At 34.7% G+C, this 23638-nt stretch overlaps 1 protein-coding gene and 1 long non-coding RNA gene across 3 annotated transcripts; both read right to left on the reverse strand.

The window, feature by feature from the left end:
- Window positions 1-2713: 2713 nt before the first annotated feature.
- Window positions 2714-4339, reverse strand: LOC127529056 (uncharacterized). 2 transcript variants are annotated; one of them, XR_007935710.1, is made up of 4 exons: window positions 4195-4339; window positions 3813-3900; window positions 3159-3394; window positions 2714-3126 (listed from the first exon to the last, which is right to left on the reverse strand). It is a non-coding gene; the product is annotated as an uncharacterized LOC127529056 (long non-coding RNA). The 2 variants fall into 2 exon arrangements; XR_007935709.1 differs by having other exon boundaries at window positions 2714-3394.
- A 1630-nt stretch (window positions 4340-5969) lies between these two features.
- Window positions 5970-19792, reverse strand: LOC127528435 (cilia- and flagella-associated protein 100-like). The gene is made up of 10 exons (XM_051929271.1): window positions 19635-19792; window positions 19172-19319; window positions 18787-18854; window positions 15004-15167; window positions 12235-12315; window positions 9407-9603; window positions 8628-8709; window positions 8351-8402; window positions 6061-6199; window positions 5970-5977 (listed from the first exon to the last, which is right to left on the reverse strand). The coding sequence occupies exons 1-10, from the start codon at window positions 19692-19694 to the stop codon at window positions 5970-5972; spliced, it is 999 nt and encodes a 332-aa protein (XP_051785231.1). The 5' UTR covers window positions 19695-19792.
- Between the last annotated feature and the right edge of the window lie 3846 nt (window positions 19793-23638).

A 23638-nucleotide genomic window follows, 5' to 3' on the forward strand; every position in this document is an offset into this window, starting at 1 on the left:
ATGCAAAGTTTTTTAAATAAATCCACTACAAGGACCCTGTATTCATGTGATTCCTTATAGAGTGTCCTGATTTATATATATTATTATAATCCATGTACTTGTGCCAGTGTCATTATAAACGCAATGCATTTTTAAACGGAGTTTTGAGGACATGCTGAAAAATATACCTTTTTAGGATACACAGACTTTTAACTGTTATGACTGGGCTTATAGTTTTAATTTTTTTCGATTTCTTCCTTGCCTTTTAAAACTTTGTTACATATAGCTCCTGCAATATTAAACGTCTGGGAGGCTGTTGGTAGTATTTATTTTATATTCCCATTTGTTTTTTTACTAGTGTTAAATATGATTAACATTCTCCAGTGGCACTATTTTTTTTTCTTCTGGGCTCCGCCATTCTGGAATAGTTTTGTTGAGTGTTGCTAGGCTTGATGACCAGGACGGTTTGACCCATAATGTCATTTCCAAGACAACATAAAGGTCAGTGTCTTACACTTACCTGGTTGTCAGATATTTTGATTAAACAGAGGCTCTCCAAGTGAGTTTTCCACATAATCCACCTTTACCTTTGCAGCTGATGGATAGTCAGGTGGAGAACATTTTCTTGGTGTAGAAAAATGCAGCTTAACAACATCAATGACAGGCTGGAATTATCTTGTAACACAAAGGAACTATATTAGAAAGGGCAAAGCAGGCTTGTTTTTCTTAGGAGACTGTGCTTCTTTAATGAAGATAGTTATATCCTTTACATACTCTATAACTCTGTGCTGGCCAGTGCAATTTTCTGCACTGTGGTAGGCTGGTAACATTTCTTCAGGAAAGGTCCACTGGATTAACAGGCTAATTAAAAAGGCAGCTTCAGTTAAGGGATGCACTCTGGACCCCCAGGAGGTAGTAGTGAAGGAGAAAATGCAAACAAAACCCCATTATGAGTGCCTTTATGAACAATGCTATGCATCCTCTCTCTGACACACTAGCACTGAATACTTCTAGCCAATTGTCAAGATGTTTTCCTGTACAAAACTTTTATACTCTCTTTTATACTCACATTTATATGGCTTTATAATGCTTCACTGTGAATGTGGCTATTCTTTTTATCTTTGGCTAAGTCAAAAGTTGCCCAGTCTTCTAAGTAATTCTGGTGAGTGGTGGTGGGGGGAGGGGGGTTCGGGGGGGGGGGGGGTTTAGGGGTGGGTGGGGGTTACTGTTTGTTCTGTTATTCATATATTAAGATTTTGCTAAAGGATACATTTCATTCTTGGAACACATAAATTGCTGTCTGCCTGTCTATAATCAATGTAAATCTGCAACAGCTACATTTTGGATCCAGCCGTGGAGTACCACTGATGGATTCACTAGACAAAGTCATGTTTGGCAAATAAAGCTAATGTATTACTACAATGTAAAAAAATATATATATTTGGGCAAAGCTTAACTTTGGGCAAATTAGTCAAATAAACTTTATTTCATAAGTTATAAAGTAATATCTGTCAAAGAGAAATTTAATGTTCAATCAGTTCTTGACTTTACTTGTGAAATGTTTATATGTCCTTTATTAAATGTACTTACATTCTGTAGTTTAGCCAGCCTGAAATTCTAGATTTTTGTTAGTTCAACAATGTCATTAAAATGGATAAAATGTATATCATAACTGGATAACTCAACTATATTTCTTGTTAGTTGAGTACATCTGAAAATGTTATACAACTGGTTTCCTTAATATTTTTTAAATTGCTTACATATACCCATCATAGCGCTGTCAACAAAGGTTTAGAGAGTTAAAAGCAGTTATAGAAAATCCAACTGATTGCTGCTGTTATTCTAATCATCTTATCAAAGAAAAAAATATGAATTTAAAAATCTTAATAACTTTAATCTCTTGGCTTTCTTTCCTTTTCTTATGCATAATTACATGGAAGAAGTGAAACTGCCATAAATGTACATTTACATGCCTTTATCTTGTACCGGAGTATATGTACAAGATTTCAATTTGTGAAATCTAAAGTGTCATCTGTCATCAATATTATGAAGAATTGCTACTCAATGTAATTTTTCATAATTGGCTCAATTTACTTTTTTTGAAGTTGGATGTTTTTACAGTGTAAACAACACCTGACTGCTGTATTCCACCTTATCAGACTGAAAATGAACAACCCTTTCCTTCATATCTGTACAGTAATACAAGGCACCTTGAGTGAGCCTGAATTTTCCACTTAAAACCATTAATGATACCTGCCATTATGGCTGGAAAGAACTGAGCATGTTCATCCAAGATATTTTTTGTCTGCATTTGCAGGGCAATCTGAGACCTCAGTATCTTTTAGCCCCCACTGTTAGCACCACATCTCATGCACAGTACATAAATGCAAAATGATGAATGGATTCTGCATTCTAACAAATTCTACAAGCACACCAATCATCAATAAGTCAAGAAAGAACACAATACTGTAGAATTAAACAAAACAGAAGGATGGCAGGCTTGTTTTTACCTGAAAATTATCAAAGCTCACATTTGCAGACTGGGTATGAAAATTTTTAAAAATAATTCAAGCCCAATTATCAGTTCAGGATCACATGTAAATAAAACATGTACTTTTCATAAGCATAATTTTATTCTGCATTTCTTAAACAAATTTGTTTTACGAAATTTTATTTTTGCAAAAACATTGACAAATCTTTATAAAATAGCATTATTACAGACTGAGTTGCTCAGAGTTCATAATTACTATTTCTGCTTGCTGCACATGTGCTCATTATGCTGAAACCACAATCTTCTCAAACTTGAATGATGTAATTCATGCATATTCCAGCAGAATCAAGCAGGCGGCAAGCATTAGCCCCTAGAGATTGTGTCAGTCTATTGCGGGGCCCACACACACAAAGAGGACAAATATAGAAACACCTAGTAAACCAAAACAGTGGAGAAAACCAATATGGCAAGAGAAAAAAACACAGAGACATGGGATGAATGTGGAAGCTCCACAGGTTTGTGACCCTATCACATCACTATTACTCCACTGTGCCGTCCTTTCATACAGTAATCATTTTTATTTTATTTTTTGCAAGGCTGAAATGTTATTTGTTCTTGAAAAGGCAAAAATTAACTAAAATGTAAACAAAACATATCTTCTGATTTAAACATCTTGCTTGATTTGTACATGGTGGGTGCATACAGTAACATCAGGAAAAATTCAAAAATTCAATTAAACTTTTTTTGTCTGTGAAGACAACTTTGTACATCTGAGAAATATCCAGATTCTGATGTCTTAGCTTTAAAGCCTCAGGAGAAGAAATATGATAGTTCTTCTTGTTCCTTGCTGCGCATTGGCTGCTTGTTCATATTTATATTTTCTGTTGTTGGTGGCTGTGACCGGTACACTAGTCTTCTTCCAACCTATGGAAATAAACACAATTGTTTGGATCTAAAAAAGTGGAAAATGTGTTGCACAGACTAAAAGGAAGTTTAAATAAAACAAATTAAGGTTTCTCTGCCTATTATACTCACGATGGAGGTATATATAGAAATATGCTTGTGCAATTTATATTTATTTGCCTTTTTATAGTGAAACACCATCCCAAGGCACTTCAGAATTGAACAACAGTACAATTGTTTAGAGATGTGTTTTATAAATGGAGCAAAAGCAGTTTACAAATGTGTAAATGATTTGCTCAATACTACAGAAAATCAGATGAGGAAATTGTATTTGCAGTCATGTGGCATAGCAAACACACCACACTGTCAGTATTTAAAAATGCTTTAAATTACAGTTTAAAAAATTATGATTAATTAAAATGCATTTTATCATACAGACCATTCGCTTTTCAGTATGTGCTGCTGCTTTTTCCATCTGCAGTTTCTCATGTAGTTCTTTTGCTAATCTGATATTTTCCTCTTGTATTCTTGAAGAGATTGAAAAGTACAGTTTAAAAAATAAACACATTGGTGGAAAACAAAATTAATAATGGCAATTACTGACTGAATTGTCTTTAGTTTTATCAGTGTCTTAAAGTTTGCAAATGCCTCTATTTCATTTAAAAATCATTTTTACATGAGTCTCACGGCAAAACTATATGTTAATGTGACGACTTCTCTAAACAAAACATTGCACTTTTTTAAACCAATTAATATTAGCTAAAAGTCGTTATCATCCCATGCTGGTAAACCATAATTATAATAATAAGGTCTGCAATTACCTTAGATTAATTTCCTTTCGATGACGTTTTCGAACAGCTTTCACTTTAGTACAGGGCAGTGTTTCCACAGTGTCTAGCAACTCATTTAGTCTGTCTTCTAGGCTTGCTAACAGCTGCTGTGTACTGCTGTCTGCTTCAATTCCACCAATACAAGCCTGGTGCACCTCTTTTACTTTTAAATGCAAGATGTTAAGTATTTTGTCCTATCAGGCGAAAATAAGTTTTGCTTATTCAACACAAGTGTATCTGTTTATAACCTTTTTATGCATTATATAATGTTGTGGTTGTTAACAGTGTGCTGGTGGTAAATCATCTGCTCAACAAAGCACTCTGAATTTGGCTTCAGTCTTAGAGAATCCATGACTTTACCAATGATGAGTCTAGTGAGAAGTCAAGCAAAATGACACCTTTTATTGGCTAACTAAAAAGATTACAATATGCAAGATTTCAAGGCAACTCAGGCCCCTTCTTCAGGCAAGATGTAATGATGATTAGTGATGTTAAAGTTGATTACATCTTGGCTGAAGAAGGGGCCTGAGTTGCCTCGAAATCTTGCATATTATAATCTTTTTAGTTAGCCAATAAAAGGTGTCATTTTGCTTTTCTTCTCACTACATCCATAATGGCTAACACAGTACAACACCCTAATACTACAGACATGAATGATGAGTCTGTAATCTAAAAACAAGCAGAGGGTCAATATCAACAAAGGAAATCTGTTCAAAGAACACAAAATCATGCAAAAAGGGGAATTGCAAAAAAAGTGAACAAAAAAAACCACAAACACACACAGAGGACTCTCGATCAAAACTGCTTTAAGTTGAATGAGAAGGGTTTTTTTACCAAAGCTAGAGACAACATTTTAGAGCAACCCCTAAGGAATGCAATTTGTTTTTCCTTTGTCAACCAGTTCATTGCGTGATTTTCACATGATTAATGTTACATTTAATCAAATTAGATGGAGGTGGAAGTGAGCAGAACATGGAAGGAGGGTCTGGGGCAAAACCTGGCAAAAAGAACTCATTCATTGGCCTTATACTAGAGGAAACAATATTTGCACCTATATTGCTTATAGACCGTCAGTGTTTTAGAAACTTCTTGCATTATAATATCACTGATGGCATGAAAATGAAAACAAAACAGTTGTCATGTGAGCTGGGTGGCCATTGTTAATCAGGCTTTGTCGGTGGGTCAATAAATACAGAGCTCTTTTGCTCAGGTAGTCTCTCTATCAAGTGATGCCTCCTTCCATGTGGTTGACCTTTTAAAGTCCAGGGACTGGAAGGGAGTCAGTTTATTGGCACTGTGGAGGAAGACAATGACAGGTCAGTTAACGGCAGCACTCCCTCTCAGCCTGGGGTGGTATCACATAAATGGGAAGAGCTTAGATGGTGATCCTTAGGTGTGCATGTGTGATAGAATAGTAAACTGTTCATTTTACTTTGAATCCTCATTTATTTTTACTAGACAAATAAAAAGGCACATTTTAACTTATTAGCACTTGGTAAGCAAATCAAGCATTAAGAAGAGAAATAATTTAAGAGAATGCAATGGAAAGTACTTGTTTTTCTGCATTGTATTCACTATTGGAAAAAAACTCCAGTTTCAGCTCCAGGTCTGAAGCTTTTTCTGTTTCACTTGCAATGGTTTCTCTCAGTTTATCCCTCTTCTTCTTTAGTACGTCAATTTCATCATTTCTGATAATAGAGACAAATAGAGAACATATTTAAGGGATTTTATTTTGTGCTTGAAACAACGAGAATACTTATTTACAGCTAAACCCCTAAAAAAGAATTCCAAATTTTAATTCAATTTTAGTCTTTCATTTTCTTTGAAAAATCAAATACAAAATGTAGACGTACAAACTTTTATGTCTGAGCTGAAGAATCTTGAGCTTCCAAGCTTTATCTTCCTGATTATTGTGAATATATGAAATAATATCATCTTCAAGTTCTAATAAAATATTCAATAACTGCTTTGGATCCGTAAAGTATAATTCAGGTTCCTGCCAATTGAGAGTTATACACATATTTACGTGATGCTCATATAAAACGCAATAAGATAAAATAAGGCTAATAATACATTTTGCATTTTCTCCCTATATCTGCACAAGTTTTTCTCTAAATTGTCTTGTTTTCTATACACCCCATGTTAGGTTAATTAGTAATTACAAACTGGTCCTTTATGGGTGTGTGTGAGTGAGCTTGCGATAGAATGGCACACTTTCTTGTCTTGTGCTTCCTAATGCTGCTGGTTAGGGTCTAATCACTAACTTGAAATGGATATAACAGGTGTGGGAAAATTTTGTAAATTGCCCATGCCCTCATAAAATTCTATTATTATGGTTTGACATGCCCTGTACTCTTAAAAATAATGGTTCTTTAATGGTATTTTATGGTTCTTTACTGGGTTTTGTTGTTCCTCATACAACTATTGCTTGATAAAGAACCATTTCATTCTGAGAAGGGTTCTTTGCATATAAAGCTGTTTCTTGTACTTTGATAAACTTGCTAATGTATATATAAAAAACTGAAATATTTAATGTATAGACATGTATAGCAGGGCACTAATAGATTAAGAGAACCTGGATTGGGTCTTTTTATTACTGTATATGCAGCAAAAGTCCTTTTAAAATTATGACCCATTGCTATTTCACAAATCTGTTAACATCTATTCATGGTTATTTATTGCATGGAGCTTGTTATGAATCTAAATAAATAAACATTCTTTCTGAAACCTTCTTATGGATGGGACTTTTGGGAACCAAAATAGTTCCCCTATGGCATTTCTGCCAAAAAACACTTTGACCCCTTTATTTTTAAGAGTGTATCTCATTTTGTTTTATTCTTATAACATCTATAAACCCATTTTCTTAACCTGCATTTTGTATTAGAGGATTATAAGATACCATGTCCTATCCCAGTCAATGACTGGTCACAGTCATGAAAATATCTATATTTCAGGTCCTGGATCAATCAACATGTGTGTCTTTGGGATGGAGGAGGAAACTACTGAAAACTATTGGTGACATGTTGGGATAAAAGGTCTACAGTGTGACAATATGTCAGCATGTAATATAACATAATATAATATATTATGTTATACATTATATTAATATATAATATAATCAACATAATATAACAAACCTTTTTACCCATTTTACATTCATTTTCTGAACCTCTTATTAAAACATGAGGTGTTTATGGTGTTTTGTGATATGCTAGATTATAATTAGCTAACACATTAAAAAAAGGGAAAAGGATCAAGGGATAAAAAGGGCCAAAATCATTGTTAAAAACCAAAGCCAGCATAGTGCAAATAAGTGAGTCAAGCTCAGAGACAAAATATGCACAATCTCCTGTTTCACTAAAATTATTTGAAATAACTAAAGCTGCAACAAATGTTTTATCACAATATTCAAAATTCTGGATGCCAGAAGTTGCACACCACCGTCTTTGTGGTGATGACTTTGACTTCCAGCCGTTACAAGGTGGCTATGGTACCTAGTTGCTCTCAACAGTATGGCTGTGGCCATCAGAAAACACAAAAAATGACAGCAAAGGCAATAGAAAAGCAACAACAACAACAACATTTATTTATATAGCATATTTTCATACAAACAATATAGCTCAAAATGCTTTACAAGAAGTCAAAGAGAAATCTACAAGAAAAGAAAAACATAAGATTAGGCAAGAATGTCAATGAATAAGTAACAAAGATAAAACAAATAAAAACATTGATATATAACTAGTAGAAGAGTAGTGTCCTCATATAAAATATAATGCAATAAATAACAATTTAAAAATACTGGCATATGTTAAAGGAATGTGTGAATATAAAATTACTGCAGAATAATTCTGAAGCCTCAAAAAATCCTAATTCATATCAAATTGGAGCCAAAGCTTATCTCAGCAGAAATTAATACAAACTAATAAGCACCTCCAACATCACAAGAGCATGTATAAGCATTCATCCACGTTTACTCATACCAGGTCCATTAAGAGCAGAAATTCAACCTAACTTCCATGCCTTTAGGGTATTGTAGCAAAACTGTAAATAATTATAACATACAAAAATAACAAAACAAGATTCCAAAAAATCTATATAACACTAAAATGAACATTGTCAATTCATTAAAAAAGAGTGGAAATCAAACCTCATCATAGTCTAGAAAATCAGATTCTTCTATAAAATGATCTGTGATCTCCCTAGTAGCAGAAAAAATAAGACAGTTTTTGGCAGTTAAATGAGTTCAGTTATTGGTACTACTACATGTGTTTTATCTGAAACTATACAGTTCAGACAAATAATTAACAAACAATTTAACATAAAAAATGCCATTATCAAAGCACAAAACTGTACTATATATGTAGTTTATGTTAATTGAAAATAGGGTGAAATGTGGCTATAATTATACCACAACATTTACTGACCTTGTGCAGCTCACGTTTTCTTTAGGAGACATCAATTCAGGTAACAAGATGTTCACTGTTTTGTTTGGGACAGACATTTCGGCTAAATGAATGGTAACCGTGTAAAAATACAAAAGGATTGAAATATAAGTAATTTCTCATCTCTAATACATGCAATAATATCTGCTGTCCCTATCTCAACATATCTGCTGTTGTGCTGCCTTGGTGTTATTAAAACTATAACAAAAATGAAAGAGAATATTTTGAAGTTTAGAAGGCTTATTTGTGTCTTGACCACTATTAGAATACAAAAACAAATCATCCGTTCTAACAATATATCAATCTTGAATGAATCCGGTTCAAGTTGAATGTATGATCCTGATAGGGTTTTTTATTCTCATCCATCCATCCACCTTCCCAACCCACTTTATCCCATCTCATATTCTTGTAATTTCCATAATTTTGTTATTTTGTAATTAATTTCTTTATTAATTTACAACAAAAAATATAGGCTTTAATAAAAATAATGAAGTATGGGTAAATAGCAAATACAGTATCATTTAAGACTTTTATGAAATTATAAAGCCACTACAACAGCAAAGTAAAATCTTAGCCTAATCACACCTTCCCTGCCTGCGTATCAGATACACTCACTTCTTGATAAAGTAACCTTTTACCCTTAATTATATAAAAATACCTCTAATTAGGAAACTAGCTGGAAAAGAGTCTAGCTTGGTTTGATGTTGTATCTCTTATACTAAGCACAGACATCAATATAAAAATATTCTGAGCACACCTACCTTGTAAAGCTGTCGGGGCTGATTCTGCTAGGGACACATTTTCTCCATTCTGTTTCCCAGTGTATTGCTGTTTTGCTTCCTTTCTTAGCATTTCTTTTCTTTCCTGTTCCTTTTTCCAGGCTGGTGGTGAGGCATTCAACAAAAACAATTTATACTGCAGATATGTATTTAGTGTTTCTTTGTTTTTCATGATGGTCCTGAAAAAAAAAACAAATTTACAATCATTTGAATTGTCCCCATGAGTCTTTTATAACAAAATTCCCCTCTGGCTAATGATCATCATTTTTATCTCTGTTACCAACGAGATGATCTCTTAGCAGAGACCAGCTCCTGGGTGACCGTTCTACCAAATGTATCTCTGTCATTTACTAAAAAATGCTTAAAGAAGCCTTCCATGACCTATCAGCATCAATAGATACCATCAATCAATGTAAAGGTACATGTGTCAACTGTCAGAAAAAACATTTTCACGAGGAGCTTGCTGGGCGATGTTGAATAGGACACAAGCAGTATTTTGTTCAAATGTGAATTCATTACATAGGCCTAATTCCAACAATGCAAAAGAAAGGCAAAAATAAGGTGCCATATTAGACAAAGACACTGATTAAATGTGTAAACTGTCCTAAACACATTGATCTAACATGATCAAGTTTGAAAATCCCAGTGAATCAAGACAAGGCAAACAAAACACAAATACTGCTTTTCCGCAATCAGCTTACCAAATTGTTAATGACAGGCCAATTCCTGTTTTGAATGGAAGCTTTTAAAAACTGGGTTTGTTCTCCTAAAACAGTACTTTTATTTCCAGTAACTTTATAATTTTCCAAATTTTGCATGTTTTTTTCTTTAACAATTTATTCAATAAAAAGCCAGGATTCAATAACAATAGTATATATGATATAGGCGAAGTGTGGGTACAGAATAATTTAAGGTTCATGTTTCAATTTTAAAGTAGCTTAAACAGCACTGGATCCAGTTTTGAAAGGTTCCTGGAGCTGGTCCTTTAATTTTATGATCTGGGAACACATCAACCAAACCAGTATAACACTGCAGCAACTAAATGGTATCAGTTCTGCCACCCCTCAGAATTTAATCAAAAGATTTGGTTTCTGGAATGTGGGGAAAAGAAATGGATCGATTAATATCAGTTAATCAATTAATTTTTAAGAAGCATCAGGATGATTTCAGAAGTATCTAGACAAGATATTTGGACAGCTTAGCCATTAGCTAAACAAAGGAGTTTGATGGACTTATGCTCTTTTCATTTGCTTATGATTTAGTTATCTGCTTTGCCTTTGGCAATGCCAGTAATTAATGAGACATTTCAGTTAGAAAAAAGTGTGACTCTTTCTGGGTTTTCATTGCAATACACTATCCTCTCAAGAATGGAGGTGCTGAGATTTCCTTCTTGAAGTAATGCTTCTTTTCCCTGACTGAGTTCAGTCATTGGCATAGACCCAGATTTTGGAAGACTTCGTCTTAGAACTAGTGACCATTATTTTCCAGCATGTCCAGATTTGTTACAGAAAGTCCAGCTCTAATGAGAATAGGTTTGTGACCGAGAGAAACCAAAAAGATATGCTCAACTAGATTTTTAATGGAATGCTCCTGCTGATTGGATGAGTGTCTACTTAAACATACAACTTATTTAAAAAAAATTCAATTTTCAGTTACAAGCTTACAATTAATATCCTTCCAGAAACTTAATGTTCTGACAAAGTCTGCAGGCATCTGTATCAAAACAAACTGTCAGGGTAGTCAAAGGTCTACTTATAATGAAAACTGACTGCTAATGACAAGTATAAGCAGCATAGTAAATAAGTCACATTTATATGAGTCATATAAATTTGATTTACTCACTAATCTGCTTAGACTTGTCAATAGTAAAAAAAGTCTACAGACATGACAGCTGACCTAATGTTCACTAATGGCAGTGCTGCCAAACTTAACTAATCCAGTAAGTGTTCCTTGAATGGAAAGGTCTTGGTTTAAGGGAGCAATTGTTGTCTGGATTGGATCTGTCGATTTTGTACAATACTCATCTTTTGTGCACTTTAATAATATTTACTTAACATTTGCTTCTGAATATTTGGCAGTGTAAATCCCATTTTTTATAAATGAAACAAGGAACTCTAAATAAATCTCAGGCTATGAAGGACTGAACCAATCATATTGCTTCTTAATATTGTCAATGTAAGTAAGGAGTAAGAAAAAGATAGGATTAAAATAACCATGGCTTATAGTGAGCGAGACTACTTTCATAGGGTGAGGACAGGGGAATATTGGCCAGCCTGGAATCATCAGACCATCAGTAACAGGTTAACAAATCAAAACGGCTGGGAGAAAACTGAAATAAAGACAAATGTCCAAGCCAAATTAAAAACTTTTAATAAATTGAAAAAATGAATATTAGGAAAATGTGCCTCTTAAAACTTACTTTACATAGAATACCTATAAATACCTTATTTATTTTGTGAGTGAAAATAATACATTTGTGTGTGAATTTTCTATATACACTAATTATTGAGAAACTCAAAGACAATATTTATCTGCTTCCTGGGCACTAGTCAATTAAATACTGTACTTACAATTACTGGGTAAGCATTTCTGATTTAAGATCACTTTAGGTGCCACCAGTAAAACTGCCCAGCCTCATGGTGTTAAAATAGATTTGCTACACACTGCATTGGTCTAAAAGTGTTAATCACTCTTTTTTTTGCAGAACACTGTGAATTCATTTATAGCATGTAATACAAACAATATGAGGAAATGAATCAATAAATAAAAAATACTTCTCATAGATGTACAGTCCCAACTAAGACACATACTCTCCAATTGCCGCCATTTCAGCCATGACCCGTCTAATTTCTGCTGTTTTCTCCAATTTAAGTTCTGTTTCATGCTTTGCTCTAAAATAAAAAACACATTTTTTTAATGTATTATTTTATATAAGGTAGATTGTTTCAAATTTTCCCTTGCAAGTATAAACACCATAATTTATATAAAAATCTAGGATATTTTACCAATAGAGATTAATACTATGAATCATTTTAGTAAACTCCTAAAGACTCACTTTTTAAGGTTGGTCTTTTCATAACTACTTTTTAGTTCTACTCTTAATTGACTAGATATTCATAGAATTGTCATGTTCTTTAAATAATCAACACTTTTCTCTATTTATTTTTCTATTTTTCTGTGGTAGTGCTTGAACTACTACCACTACCACCTGATCATAGCACTGTACAGCCACCTCTTATGTCTGAATGAAAGCAGATACACTAACCTTCCATGAGACCCATTGCAAGCTTTCCCAGGTAATGCTAGGTTTATGCAGTTTTTGGGCTCTACCCATAACATATACATTATTATTCTTATCTAATTTGAATTTGCCTTTCTTTGTAACTATTTTTTGACATCTTGTAAAGCTCTCTGAGCTATATCCAGTGTATGAAAATACTGTATGCTACAGAAATAAATGTTGTTGTTATTTTACATCAGCAAAAACTTAATGATATGAGGGGCTGTATTTAAATGTAATGTATTAAAACTATTCACAAAAACACAATACTATTTTCTTACAAGTTACTATAAAGCTCCAGAAAGGAATACAGTATTGCTGAAAACCGCTTATTCAATTCTGTAAAACGTTTATTTTCAGAAATCAGTGACATTTTTGAAAAAAGAAACAAGTATAATTGTTGTGATAGAAGTTTTTAACCCTGCACATTTCACATTCGCAATGTTATTATTATGTTCCTTATTTTTGCACTGCCATTTTATTTCTTGTAGGAACTGTGTTTTTGTCTGGGTTCTGTCTAGCAACAGCACTACTGCCAGGCATGTGTCCTGAAAGTCATATGATATATGACATTATCATCATCATGCCCCATCTATATAAAATGGCATTTGAATACTTCTAAGATGCTGAACTATGTGGAATAACTTTGTGGCATTAAATACCTGGGCATCTACATCAGTGAGGACCTCACTTGGACACTTAACACCACACAGCTGGTCAAGACGGCTCAACAGCGGCTGTACTTTCTGAGGAGGCTGAGGAAGTTTGGTATGTCAACTAAGATCCTCGGCAACTTTTACAGCTGCATTGTTGAGAGCATCTTGACCAGCTGCATCACTGTGTGGTACGGCAACACTACTGCTATGGACCGCAAGCGCCTGCAGAGAGTGGTTAAAAACTGCTGAGAAGATCACCAGGACCCCACTTCCCTCTCTGCAAAGCATCTACAACTGCAGAGTCCGCAGGAGAACTGCCTCGATCCTCAGGGACCCCACCCACCCCCAACATGAACTGTTCACACTGTTACCCTCAGGCAGGAGGTATAGAAGTATGAAATGCAGGACTTCCAGGCTAAAGAACTCTTTCTTTCCCAAGGCCATTAGACTCCTAAATAACTGACTGGAGTTTATAACCGTGGTTCATCTCATTCTATCTATCTAGCACAACTGTATCTGAATTGTCCATCACACACCTACCTGCACATTACACTTTTTATTTCTATTCTGATTTTATACTTTATGCTGCCTGTTACATATTATCTATCTGCTACTTATTATCTATGTTTTTTTATCTTTATACGTTGATTTTGTCATTTGGTGTGGACAGCAAAGAAAGAATTTCATTGTACAGAGAAACATGTTTCCTAACTGTGCACTTGCTTGTTTAAACCCAAGATCTGTTTATTCCTTTTCTGTACTTTCTGCCATTGTTGTAATCTTGGAAACTGTTGTAAATAAATCACTTGAAATCAAAATTATTTGCCCTTAGTATCTAACATGTATTGCTAATTAAGTATTTTCTCGTTGGTTTTCAAATCGCCAATTTAAACTTTTTTTACATAGTTTTATTATAATGTTAAATAACACAGAAATTTTGACTGTCAAAACTGTCTGTACATGACCCTTCAATTGAAATTTGGCTTGCCACAAACATGAACACTAAGTACACAGCAGTTATAGTACATGATAGGAGGGACAGTGAAAAAAAAGGCACTGATATTATGTAGCACTTGTGTATTGTGCCTGATAGCCCATGTAAAAGCTATGCATTTAATTTAGTGCCCTCTGGTAAGCTAGTGTTTTTGGATTTTGGAATTTTGATATTTGTCTCTTTTACAAAAGGTATTTTTAGATGTTTGCTCTAATAAAGATATTAATATTTTCCCTTACCTGTTTATCATCCTTTTAACCTCTGGATTAGTTGTGCAGCCTTACAGATGCACACTTTAGAGTTTCCATATGAAATAAGACCCTAGTAGCTACTTTAAAGGTTTGATTTCTGAATTGGTCAAGCCAGCTTCAGAATATCACACAGAACCAATGGCGGTCTCCAAGGATATAGTCAGTCAGTGTTAGTGTGACATCCATCCAAGTGGTTAAAATGTTTGACTTAAAACTGCAGCATCACATTTAGCTAACTTTACAGTTAAATACCAGAGCAAGGAATGTTGTACATGTTTTGTGCATCAACACAAATAAAGATATGAATTTGGAGATTTAGAATATAAAACACATATATGGTTTCCAGTTACAAACAGTATAGGCAATAAACAAACACTGATTTGGCTCACACTTCTTACATATTAACTGATTCCACAAAGGTTTCCAAAGTTGCCTGTAGAAGTTTTTCAAAAGTATTGTCTTCATTTTCCAGGTGCTTTTCAACAAGACTTAGGTTCTTCTTTTCTTTTAATGATATGTCTTCCATTCTTTTCATTTCTGCATTTATCCCGTAAACCAAATGCTGTGAGAATACAAAGACTTTTCTTGTCATAGCACGATAATCCACCACTAAAGTCTCATACAGGTAATGCAATCTTGTGGCAAATTGTAAGCCATATTAGTCATATCAAGTCACTTAACCTAGCAGAGCAGTTCTTCCCACACTCAATCCTGGGGACCCACTGTGGCTGCAGGTTTTTGTTCTAACCAGATTCACAATCAGTCATAATAATTGATAACATCTGATCTCATTTAATTAGCTGGTGTTTTTCACTCTTCACTTATTTTGCATTCAGAAAAACACACCAGTGTGGTTTTTACATTTATAAGATATTTAGAAATATTTCTATTTTTATTCTAAAGCTATAAATGCTTAACTCTCTTTTCTTCTCCTATTTTCCCCCTTTTCCTGTGTAGTTTACTCCCTTCACTTAACCCTAATAGTGACAATTAACTAGCATAGCAGACACCCAGGATCACGAAATCAGCAATGACTTCAGTGTCAGACTCGCTAATTAGTAAATAATCAGTTAAATAACCAGAACACTGGGCGGCACGGCGGTACAGTTGTAGCGCTGCTGCCTCACAGTAAGGAGACCTGGGTTCGCTTCCCAGGTCCTCCCTGTGTGGACATTGCATGTTCTCCCCGTGTCTGCATGGGTTTCCTCTGGGTGCTCCGTTTTCCTCCCACAGATTGCATTGGCAATCCTAAAATTGTCCCTAGTGTGTGCCTGGTGTGTGGGTGTGTGCGTGTGTGTGTATGTGCCCTGCGGTGGGCTGGCACCCTGCCCAGGATTTGTTCCTGCCTTGCTCCCTGTGCAGACCCCTGTGACCTTGTGTTAGGATATAGTGGGATGGAAAATGACTGACTGACTAACCAGAACACCTGGAAAAGCCGAATGAAAATTAGGTTGAAAATACTGTTAACGACTTAAAAAACTACAGTACATATTTCCCATAACAGCTTATTCTATTTTAATAAAAATGTACCAGGCTTAGTTTGCCATTTCTACATTGACTCCAAAACACAGAAACAAGTCCAATGAAAAATGGAAATTGGTTGGAACAAAAACCTGCAGCCACAGCGGGTCCCCAGGAGTAGGTACTGTATGTAATATATAGGCTGCTTTACATCAGTGTGAAAAAGTGTAAATAACAAAAGATATAGTAGTTGTAGAGACCATTAGCACTGTATTTTGTAACAGTATATAATCTTGATCAAATTAAACTGCAAAATAGAAAATACAAAACTATAACTTTTGAAATGAATTATTATAGATAGAAAAACAGAACAAAATAACTCCAAAAGTATTCAACCCATACAATACACACGAAAGCTCTGGAAAAGACTCTCTCATAATTTATTGAATAGAATGTATAGTAATAAATTAAGCTATTATCCATTAAATCTGGTTAAATACACCTGTCTCTCCATTGCAGGGTGTTAAATCCCTTAAGAAAGATGGTCTCACAAAGACAAAATAATTGTTAAAACAATCAGAGTAATGTTAGGCTGTAAAGGCCACTTTAAAGAAACTGATCAAATCTGTCACAATGTGACACTGTATAGATTAAGGTGACAATCAAGGCTACGTATCCACTCAGAAAAGGTATTGGTCAATAAGAATATTAAGAGGTGAGTGTGGGTGTAGCTGTGTATAACAGAGCAATGGTGGGTTGTCTAACATATGTATTATACATGGGAGAGTGAATGATATTATTGAGAAAAGTGCACATCATATAATGACTACACTTCAACACAAGGCACCTTGGAGATTCTGAGCCAACATAGATATCAGAAACAAAAATTAGTTGTTCAGCCTCAATGTTGTTTACTGTGTTAAGTAAAAGTATGCAACACAAATTACCCTGAGTGTGCCACCACTGCGATAAAATATGATGTTTTCTCTGTGAAAATAAAACAAATCGGATGCTAAAAGCAAAGACAAAGACTGCCGGAGTTTAAAAGAAACCAGAGGAATGTTTTTTCAGGCATACTACCTAATTCACCCTGGAATGGTTTTATAAAACGTCAGTCAGTTTTATCATGGACCTCAGTATAAAGCAGGATGTGTGCTAAGGACTGGATATTACTGTTCATTAATATTCACCATTCAAAAAAGTGAATAAAATCAGTTTTACAAAAAAAAAAAAAAAATCATAAGTTATAGTGCCCAGGTGTGTATTTCCTTCCATTGTTTTCCACTAATTATTAATGCAGCATCAGCTTATCAACTATATACTCTTTTGAAATGTATAATTTAGATGCATCTGTAAAAGTTTCTTTCTGCCTTGATATAATTAAAAAAATATTGTAGGTTAACAAGAAAAATTCCAATAAATGTTGTAAATTCCATGTAGCATAATAAAAACATGACATTTTGATAAGATATGATAACCAGTGACAAGAGGTGAAAAACATTTTTTCCAAGCGAGCATTTTTCTTTTTTTTATCTTAATAGTGGGGTGCAAATGTACTCAATCCTCTTGAAACTATTGAAGAGTTTGAATGTCCCATTAAGCACAGTTGCATCCATCATCAAAAAGTGGAAGGTTCAGCACCCAGACTCTTACTAAAACAGGCCATCCCTCAAAACTAAACATCAGAGCAAGATGTCAACTGGTGAGAGAGGATGCTAAAAATCCAACTGTTACTCTCAGAAGTCTGCAATGTTTTTTGGCTGAAACTGGAATGAAGGTACATGGGTCCACAATTTCAAGAGCTCTCCATAAAACAGGCCTATTCAGGAGGACAGCTAGAAAGAAGCCATTCCTTAAGAAGGTCCACATGAATGCACATATGGCATTTGTTACAAAGCATGAGAAAGACCCAATTAAGATGTGAGAGAAGGTTTTATGGTCAGATGAGACCAAAATAGAAATTTTTGGCCAGAATGTAAAGATGTATCTGTGGAGTAAAACTAAAAGTTCCTGTGCCACAAGAAGCACCATACCTACTGTGAAATATGGTGGTGGCAACATTGTGCTATGGGGATGATTTTCATGTGTTGGGACTGGGAATCTTGTCGGACAATGAATAGATATGAATACCACACTTCATTGCAGGAGAACTTGTTCCAGTCTGTTACGAACCTAGAGCTCAGGAGAAGATTCATCTTTCAACATGACAATGACCCTAAGCATAAGGCCAAAGTGACACTGGAATTACTCAAAAACAGAAAGGGGAATGTTTTGTAATGGCCAAGTCAAAGCCCCGATCTTAACCCTGTCAAGAATCTGTGGCACTATTTGAGAACTGCTGTCCAGAGGTGTCATCCTAGATGATCTCTATAAATTCTGCCAACAAGAATTGGGAAGAATCATTCCTTTACAGTGTGAAAAACTGGTACATATACTTACCCCAAAAGAATTAAGGCTGTTATTGAAGCAAAAGGGTTCTTGACAAAGTATTAATGTGCAGGGCATGAAAACTTATGCAAACTTTAATCAATTCTCATTCAGGGAATAATAAAGACTTTCACATTGAAAAGAGTAAGATATGTATGCATAAATATAACATAATATTTACAGCTTGCAACATATTTTCTAAAAATTGAATGAAAGGCCAAATGAAGTGGTTATGTTTTATAAAAGTTCTTTACCTACTGAAGAACTGAGCACAAAATAATGTGAAATTTTACCCGAAGGTGGTAGGACTCCCTCTGACAGTGCAAGTACTCCCGTATGCTCATGTTCTTGTACTGAAAACCTATTAATGCATGAGAAAATGTATTCCATAAATTAATGCTATTTTGTCATATGAATTTTAAAAGAGAAAATGAATTCCATAAATTGCTGCCATTTCCAATTCCAACTCTTCAATTTTTACAAACAATAGATTGCATAATTTCTTTTACGTTTTAAAAGTTACATATAAGCACTAAGTTTAATAAACAGAAGAGCTACACTGTCCTCCACATAAACCATACCAAACTTTATAATAAACATACACTTTTAAATGTATTAATTTACCATTCTTTATGCAGTTTTTACAGCTTTTATTTCACTTTGTGGAATGTCACTAACCTTTAGTATTAATTAGCTGATCTTGGGCTGTTTCTTCTTCACACATACTACACTCCAAAGGCTTCCTGTAGGGTGCAGCATGAGCTCGTAATCTTGATAAAAATGTGCTTTTAAGCTCAGCAGGTAGACTTTTATAAAACATCATTTCCTACATGACACCAATGATGATATGAAAAGAGAAATAATGATTTTTGTAATTTTGTTTTCTTTCAATTAAGAAACATATTACAAGATTAAAGTATTACATTTGTGAATGATAATGAGGTACTCTTCTAGCTTCCTTGAATTGTTAAAAAAAGAATTCCAAGGAGACCAAAATATCATAAAAATATTCCTAGACATATAGCAGGAAGAGAACATTGAAGGGAGAAAGCCAGTAGCATAAATAAAACAGGGTTGACTTTGAATACCTCCTTGGCTCTGTAACTGAATTAGGAACAAAAAGAACAACATTTATTCTTACTTTCTGCTCTTGTTTTGCCTGTTCTTCTCTGTACTGCATAATTTTTTGATCCAAGGGCATGACAAATGGATTTCTATTATGTTTTTCATTGTGATCTAGGTAATACAAAAATCAAAGTAATATATTTAAACAAGTAATAGCTTAATTATTAACTTTAAAATAATAGAGGATATTTTTAAAAAACATAAGTATAGCAGTATAAAATTGACACATACAGACAAAACTGCATATTACAGGAACAAATATTTTATAGACTTTATAGATTGTAATGTAATACACAGTAAAATATGCTTCAATCATTACTTACTATGTTTCTGCATTTTAAATGGCTTTGAAGAGATACATACTGTATTTTTGCTATTCTTACCCATTTATTTAACTTGTATGTGTACAGTATACACATAGAAAGTCTGTACTGGGAAAGGCACTTTACTTAAAGTCAAAGTTTGTCTGAAAAGGATTTAAAGTTAAAAGGTCCTATGGTGATAAATCCTGAGACAAATGCCATAAAACATAAAATTAAAGGCCAGGCAAACTTTCTATGTCAATTTCAACCAGACTGCACTGTTTATAGAAAGAAGCAGAATATATCACTCCATCAAATGTAACATCACTGGCGCTATTTTACTTTCATTTACTTATTTGTCTGACACCTTTAACCATGGCTGCTCATAACTATGGAGGTACAAGTGGTTGTTACATTTGTGCCACAGATGTTATAAATGGGGCGCTGTAGCGGTTTGGTTTTTTTTTTTCCTCCAAAAAATATGTATTCATTACCTAGAAAAAAATCTTGGACGAGAAAAATATATAGGTAACATTAAACCCTTTTTTTTGGTGATTTGCATATCATTACTTATATAGAATTAAATGTTTTTTTTTCACAAACTTTGAGCATTATGCCTAAACAATAAATTAAAATTTGAGTGGAATGTTGACATTGCACATCAGATGTGCTGATCTGCTGCACCCAGGCTTATAAGAACCATCGGTTGTAATTACAGTCCGTTATGTATACTCATAAGTCTTAAAAATGATGCCAAAATGTTATCTTAATATATTGGTCCCAAAAGCAACAGCACAAGAAATATAGTCTGGGCTGGATCAAGACAGTAAAATGTCCCTGGGCATGAGCACACCGTAAGAAGTAAGTTCTGCGTTTCGATCCCCAAATGAAACGACATTGTGTTTCTTCTTTTAAGACTGGCTGCAAAAACGTCTGTGGAAGGAAGAAACTAGTCGAGCTGTGTCCAGAAAACCATCTACTATATGATAGTTCTTCCGAGAAATATTATGATAGGGTCTTCAAAAAAGAAAGACATTTTTCATAAAGTTAAATTTCAATATGTTATCTAACTGCTTCATGGCATTGAATCTTACAATTTCTGTAATCCTGCAATCAGTGCGCTGCTCACATCTGATAGTCGGCTCACCAAAACATCCTCCGAGAGCAACTTCTCCCAACCATCCAAGAACAGTTTGGTGATAAACAAGGCCATTTCCAGCACGATGGAGCAATGTGTCATAAGGCAAAAGTTATAACTAAATGGCTCAGGGAACAAAACATCGAAGACTTTAATCCCATTGAGAACTTGTGGCTAATCCTCAAGAGGTGGACAAACAAAAACCCACAAATTCTGACAATCTCCAAGCATTGATTATGTACGAATGGGCTGCCATCAGTCAGGATTTGACCCAGAATTTGATTGACAGCATGCCAGGGTGAATTGCAGAGGTCTTGAAAAAGAAGGGTCAACAATGCAAATATTGACTCTTTGCATAAACTTAATGTAATTGTCAATAAAAGCCTTTGAAACGTATGAAATGTTTGTAATTATAATTCAGTTTACTATAGAAACATCTGATAAAAAGATCTAAAAACATTGAAGCAGCAAACTTTGTGAAAACCAATACTTGTGTCATTCTCAACACTTTTGTCCATAGTGTAACGGAACTGACATGTTACTTCAGCCTGAAGAAGAGTCTCCAACAGAATGAGCTGGAATTCCATCAAGCAAATTAATGGCTTCAGAAGAAGACGAATACTGTAAAAACAGTCCTTTATTTAGGCACGGTTAAAAAACGACTTTACAGATAAAATAAGACTGCCTCAGGAGGTATTTAATGCAAGTAATTAAAGTACCCTTATTCTAACTAATAACAATACAGTGCTCAAATATTCAGTGTAATTTACAATTTTTATAATATTAATATTGTAAAACAAAAGAAACCACAAAACAGCTATTGGTAGTGCTATTTCCCTTCCAGACATCACTTTATAAGAGTATGCTGTTCACTAGTTTAGACACTACTCCAAAAAGCCATCACATAAGGTTATAGATTATTCCAGTCAAATTGATTACCATTACAAAATATTGCAAGCACTGCAGTCAACATTCGATTCATCCATCCATCCATTTTCCAACCCGCTGAATCCGAACACACGGTCACGGGGGTCTGCTGGAGCCAATCCAGAGCCAACACAGGGCACAAGGCAGTGAACCAATCCTGGGCAGGGTGCCAACCCACCGCAGGACACACACAAACACACCCACACACCAAGGCCAATTTAGAATCACCAATCCACCTAACCTGCATGTCTTTGGACTGTGGGAGGAAACCGGAGCGCCCGGAGGAAACCCACGCAGACACGGGGAGAACATGCAAACTCCACGCAGGGCGGACCCGGGAAGCGAACCCAGGTCCCCAGATCTCCCAACTGCAAGGCAGCAGCGCTACCCACTGCGCCACCGTGCCGCCACATTCGATTCATTCATTCTCCAAACCAATATGACTGATGATATAAATGGCTGTGCAAGTCTTTTGAATATCAAATAGGCTACAAACCTACTAAAAAAGTGTGAATTTAAAATTTTTTCTTTGATCAGTATGAATAATACACAGAGTTTTAAATTTATAGATAAATTGTTAAAAAAAAGCCTAAGCCACAGTGCTTGCTTGCTGATTAAGAGAAGAATGGCTTCTGCCCATAAAGAATATAGTCTAAAAGGGGTAATGGGCTCATACAGTCATTTGCTACTCTTTCCAATGGACTAATAACTATAGAAATCTATAATGAGGCCCAGACCATGGGTACACTGCTTTTATTTCTAGGATACTCCTCACATTCTTTACACCAGTTTAACATAGCGTTCATTCAGATCAATAGAACCGAGACCTCAACCTCCTTAACAGTTTCTCTGCTCTTAAATTCCCAACAGCCCTTGTATTATGTAGGTTATTTAATACCACTGGAATAAATTCACTGGGTAGCACTGTCTTTCGTAGCCCTCCCTCATTACCTTTAATATACAAAATCCCCTCCTTTATTATCAATTGTTTCCAACAGTACAGAATTCCTTAATCCAAACTAAGGATGCATAACTGCTGGCTTTTCTGCCCAGAGGTCTAGTGAAAGAGAGGACTGGAAGAAAGGGCATAGACAAAAAAAAAACACAAGGGTCAGTACTATCAGATCAAAAAAAAATAACCAATTAGAAAAGACAAACACCACAAAACCAGATCAAAGTCAAAAAGGATTACCAAATTCAACATCAGTAAAAAAAAAATCTAACACAAATTCAAAAAAATAAAAGAGCCAAGTGTTTTGGAATTTAAATCAATTCACTTATTCATTGCTCAAAATAATTCTGTCACTGATAAAAAAAGGTGGTAATAATTGACATCACTTAAATGCTGTTCATTTTCAATGGATACTTTAGGTTATAACGTTTTACCATTTTGTTATGAACATATAGGATTAATTTAAATGAAAATTCAGCAATATTCGATATCCTAAAAAAAAACCTGGAAACTTCTTTAGTGGTCTTGTTTCTCATCAAACTGGAGTTTCATAAACTCTCAATCCACCAAACTCTGTTAAGCTTCATCTTTAGCCTGGTAAGAGCAAGCTAAGAACTGGTGCATAGTTGCCTTAGTGACCAAGCACAATTTTCCCTAATCCTCTTTGGTGGTACCGAATCCAGCTGAAGTAAGCCTGGTGT

Source organism: Erpetoichthys calabaricus, chromosome 1 (assembly GCF_900747795.2).
Source record: "Erpetoichthys calabaricus chromosome 1, fErpCal1.3, whole genome shotgun sequence".
NCBI classification, from domain to species: Eukaryota; Metazoa; Chordata; class Cladistia; order Polypteriformes; family Polypteridae; genus Erpetoichthys; species Erpetoichthys calabaricus.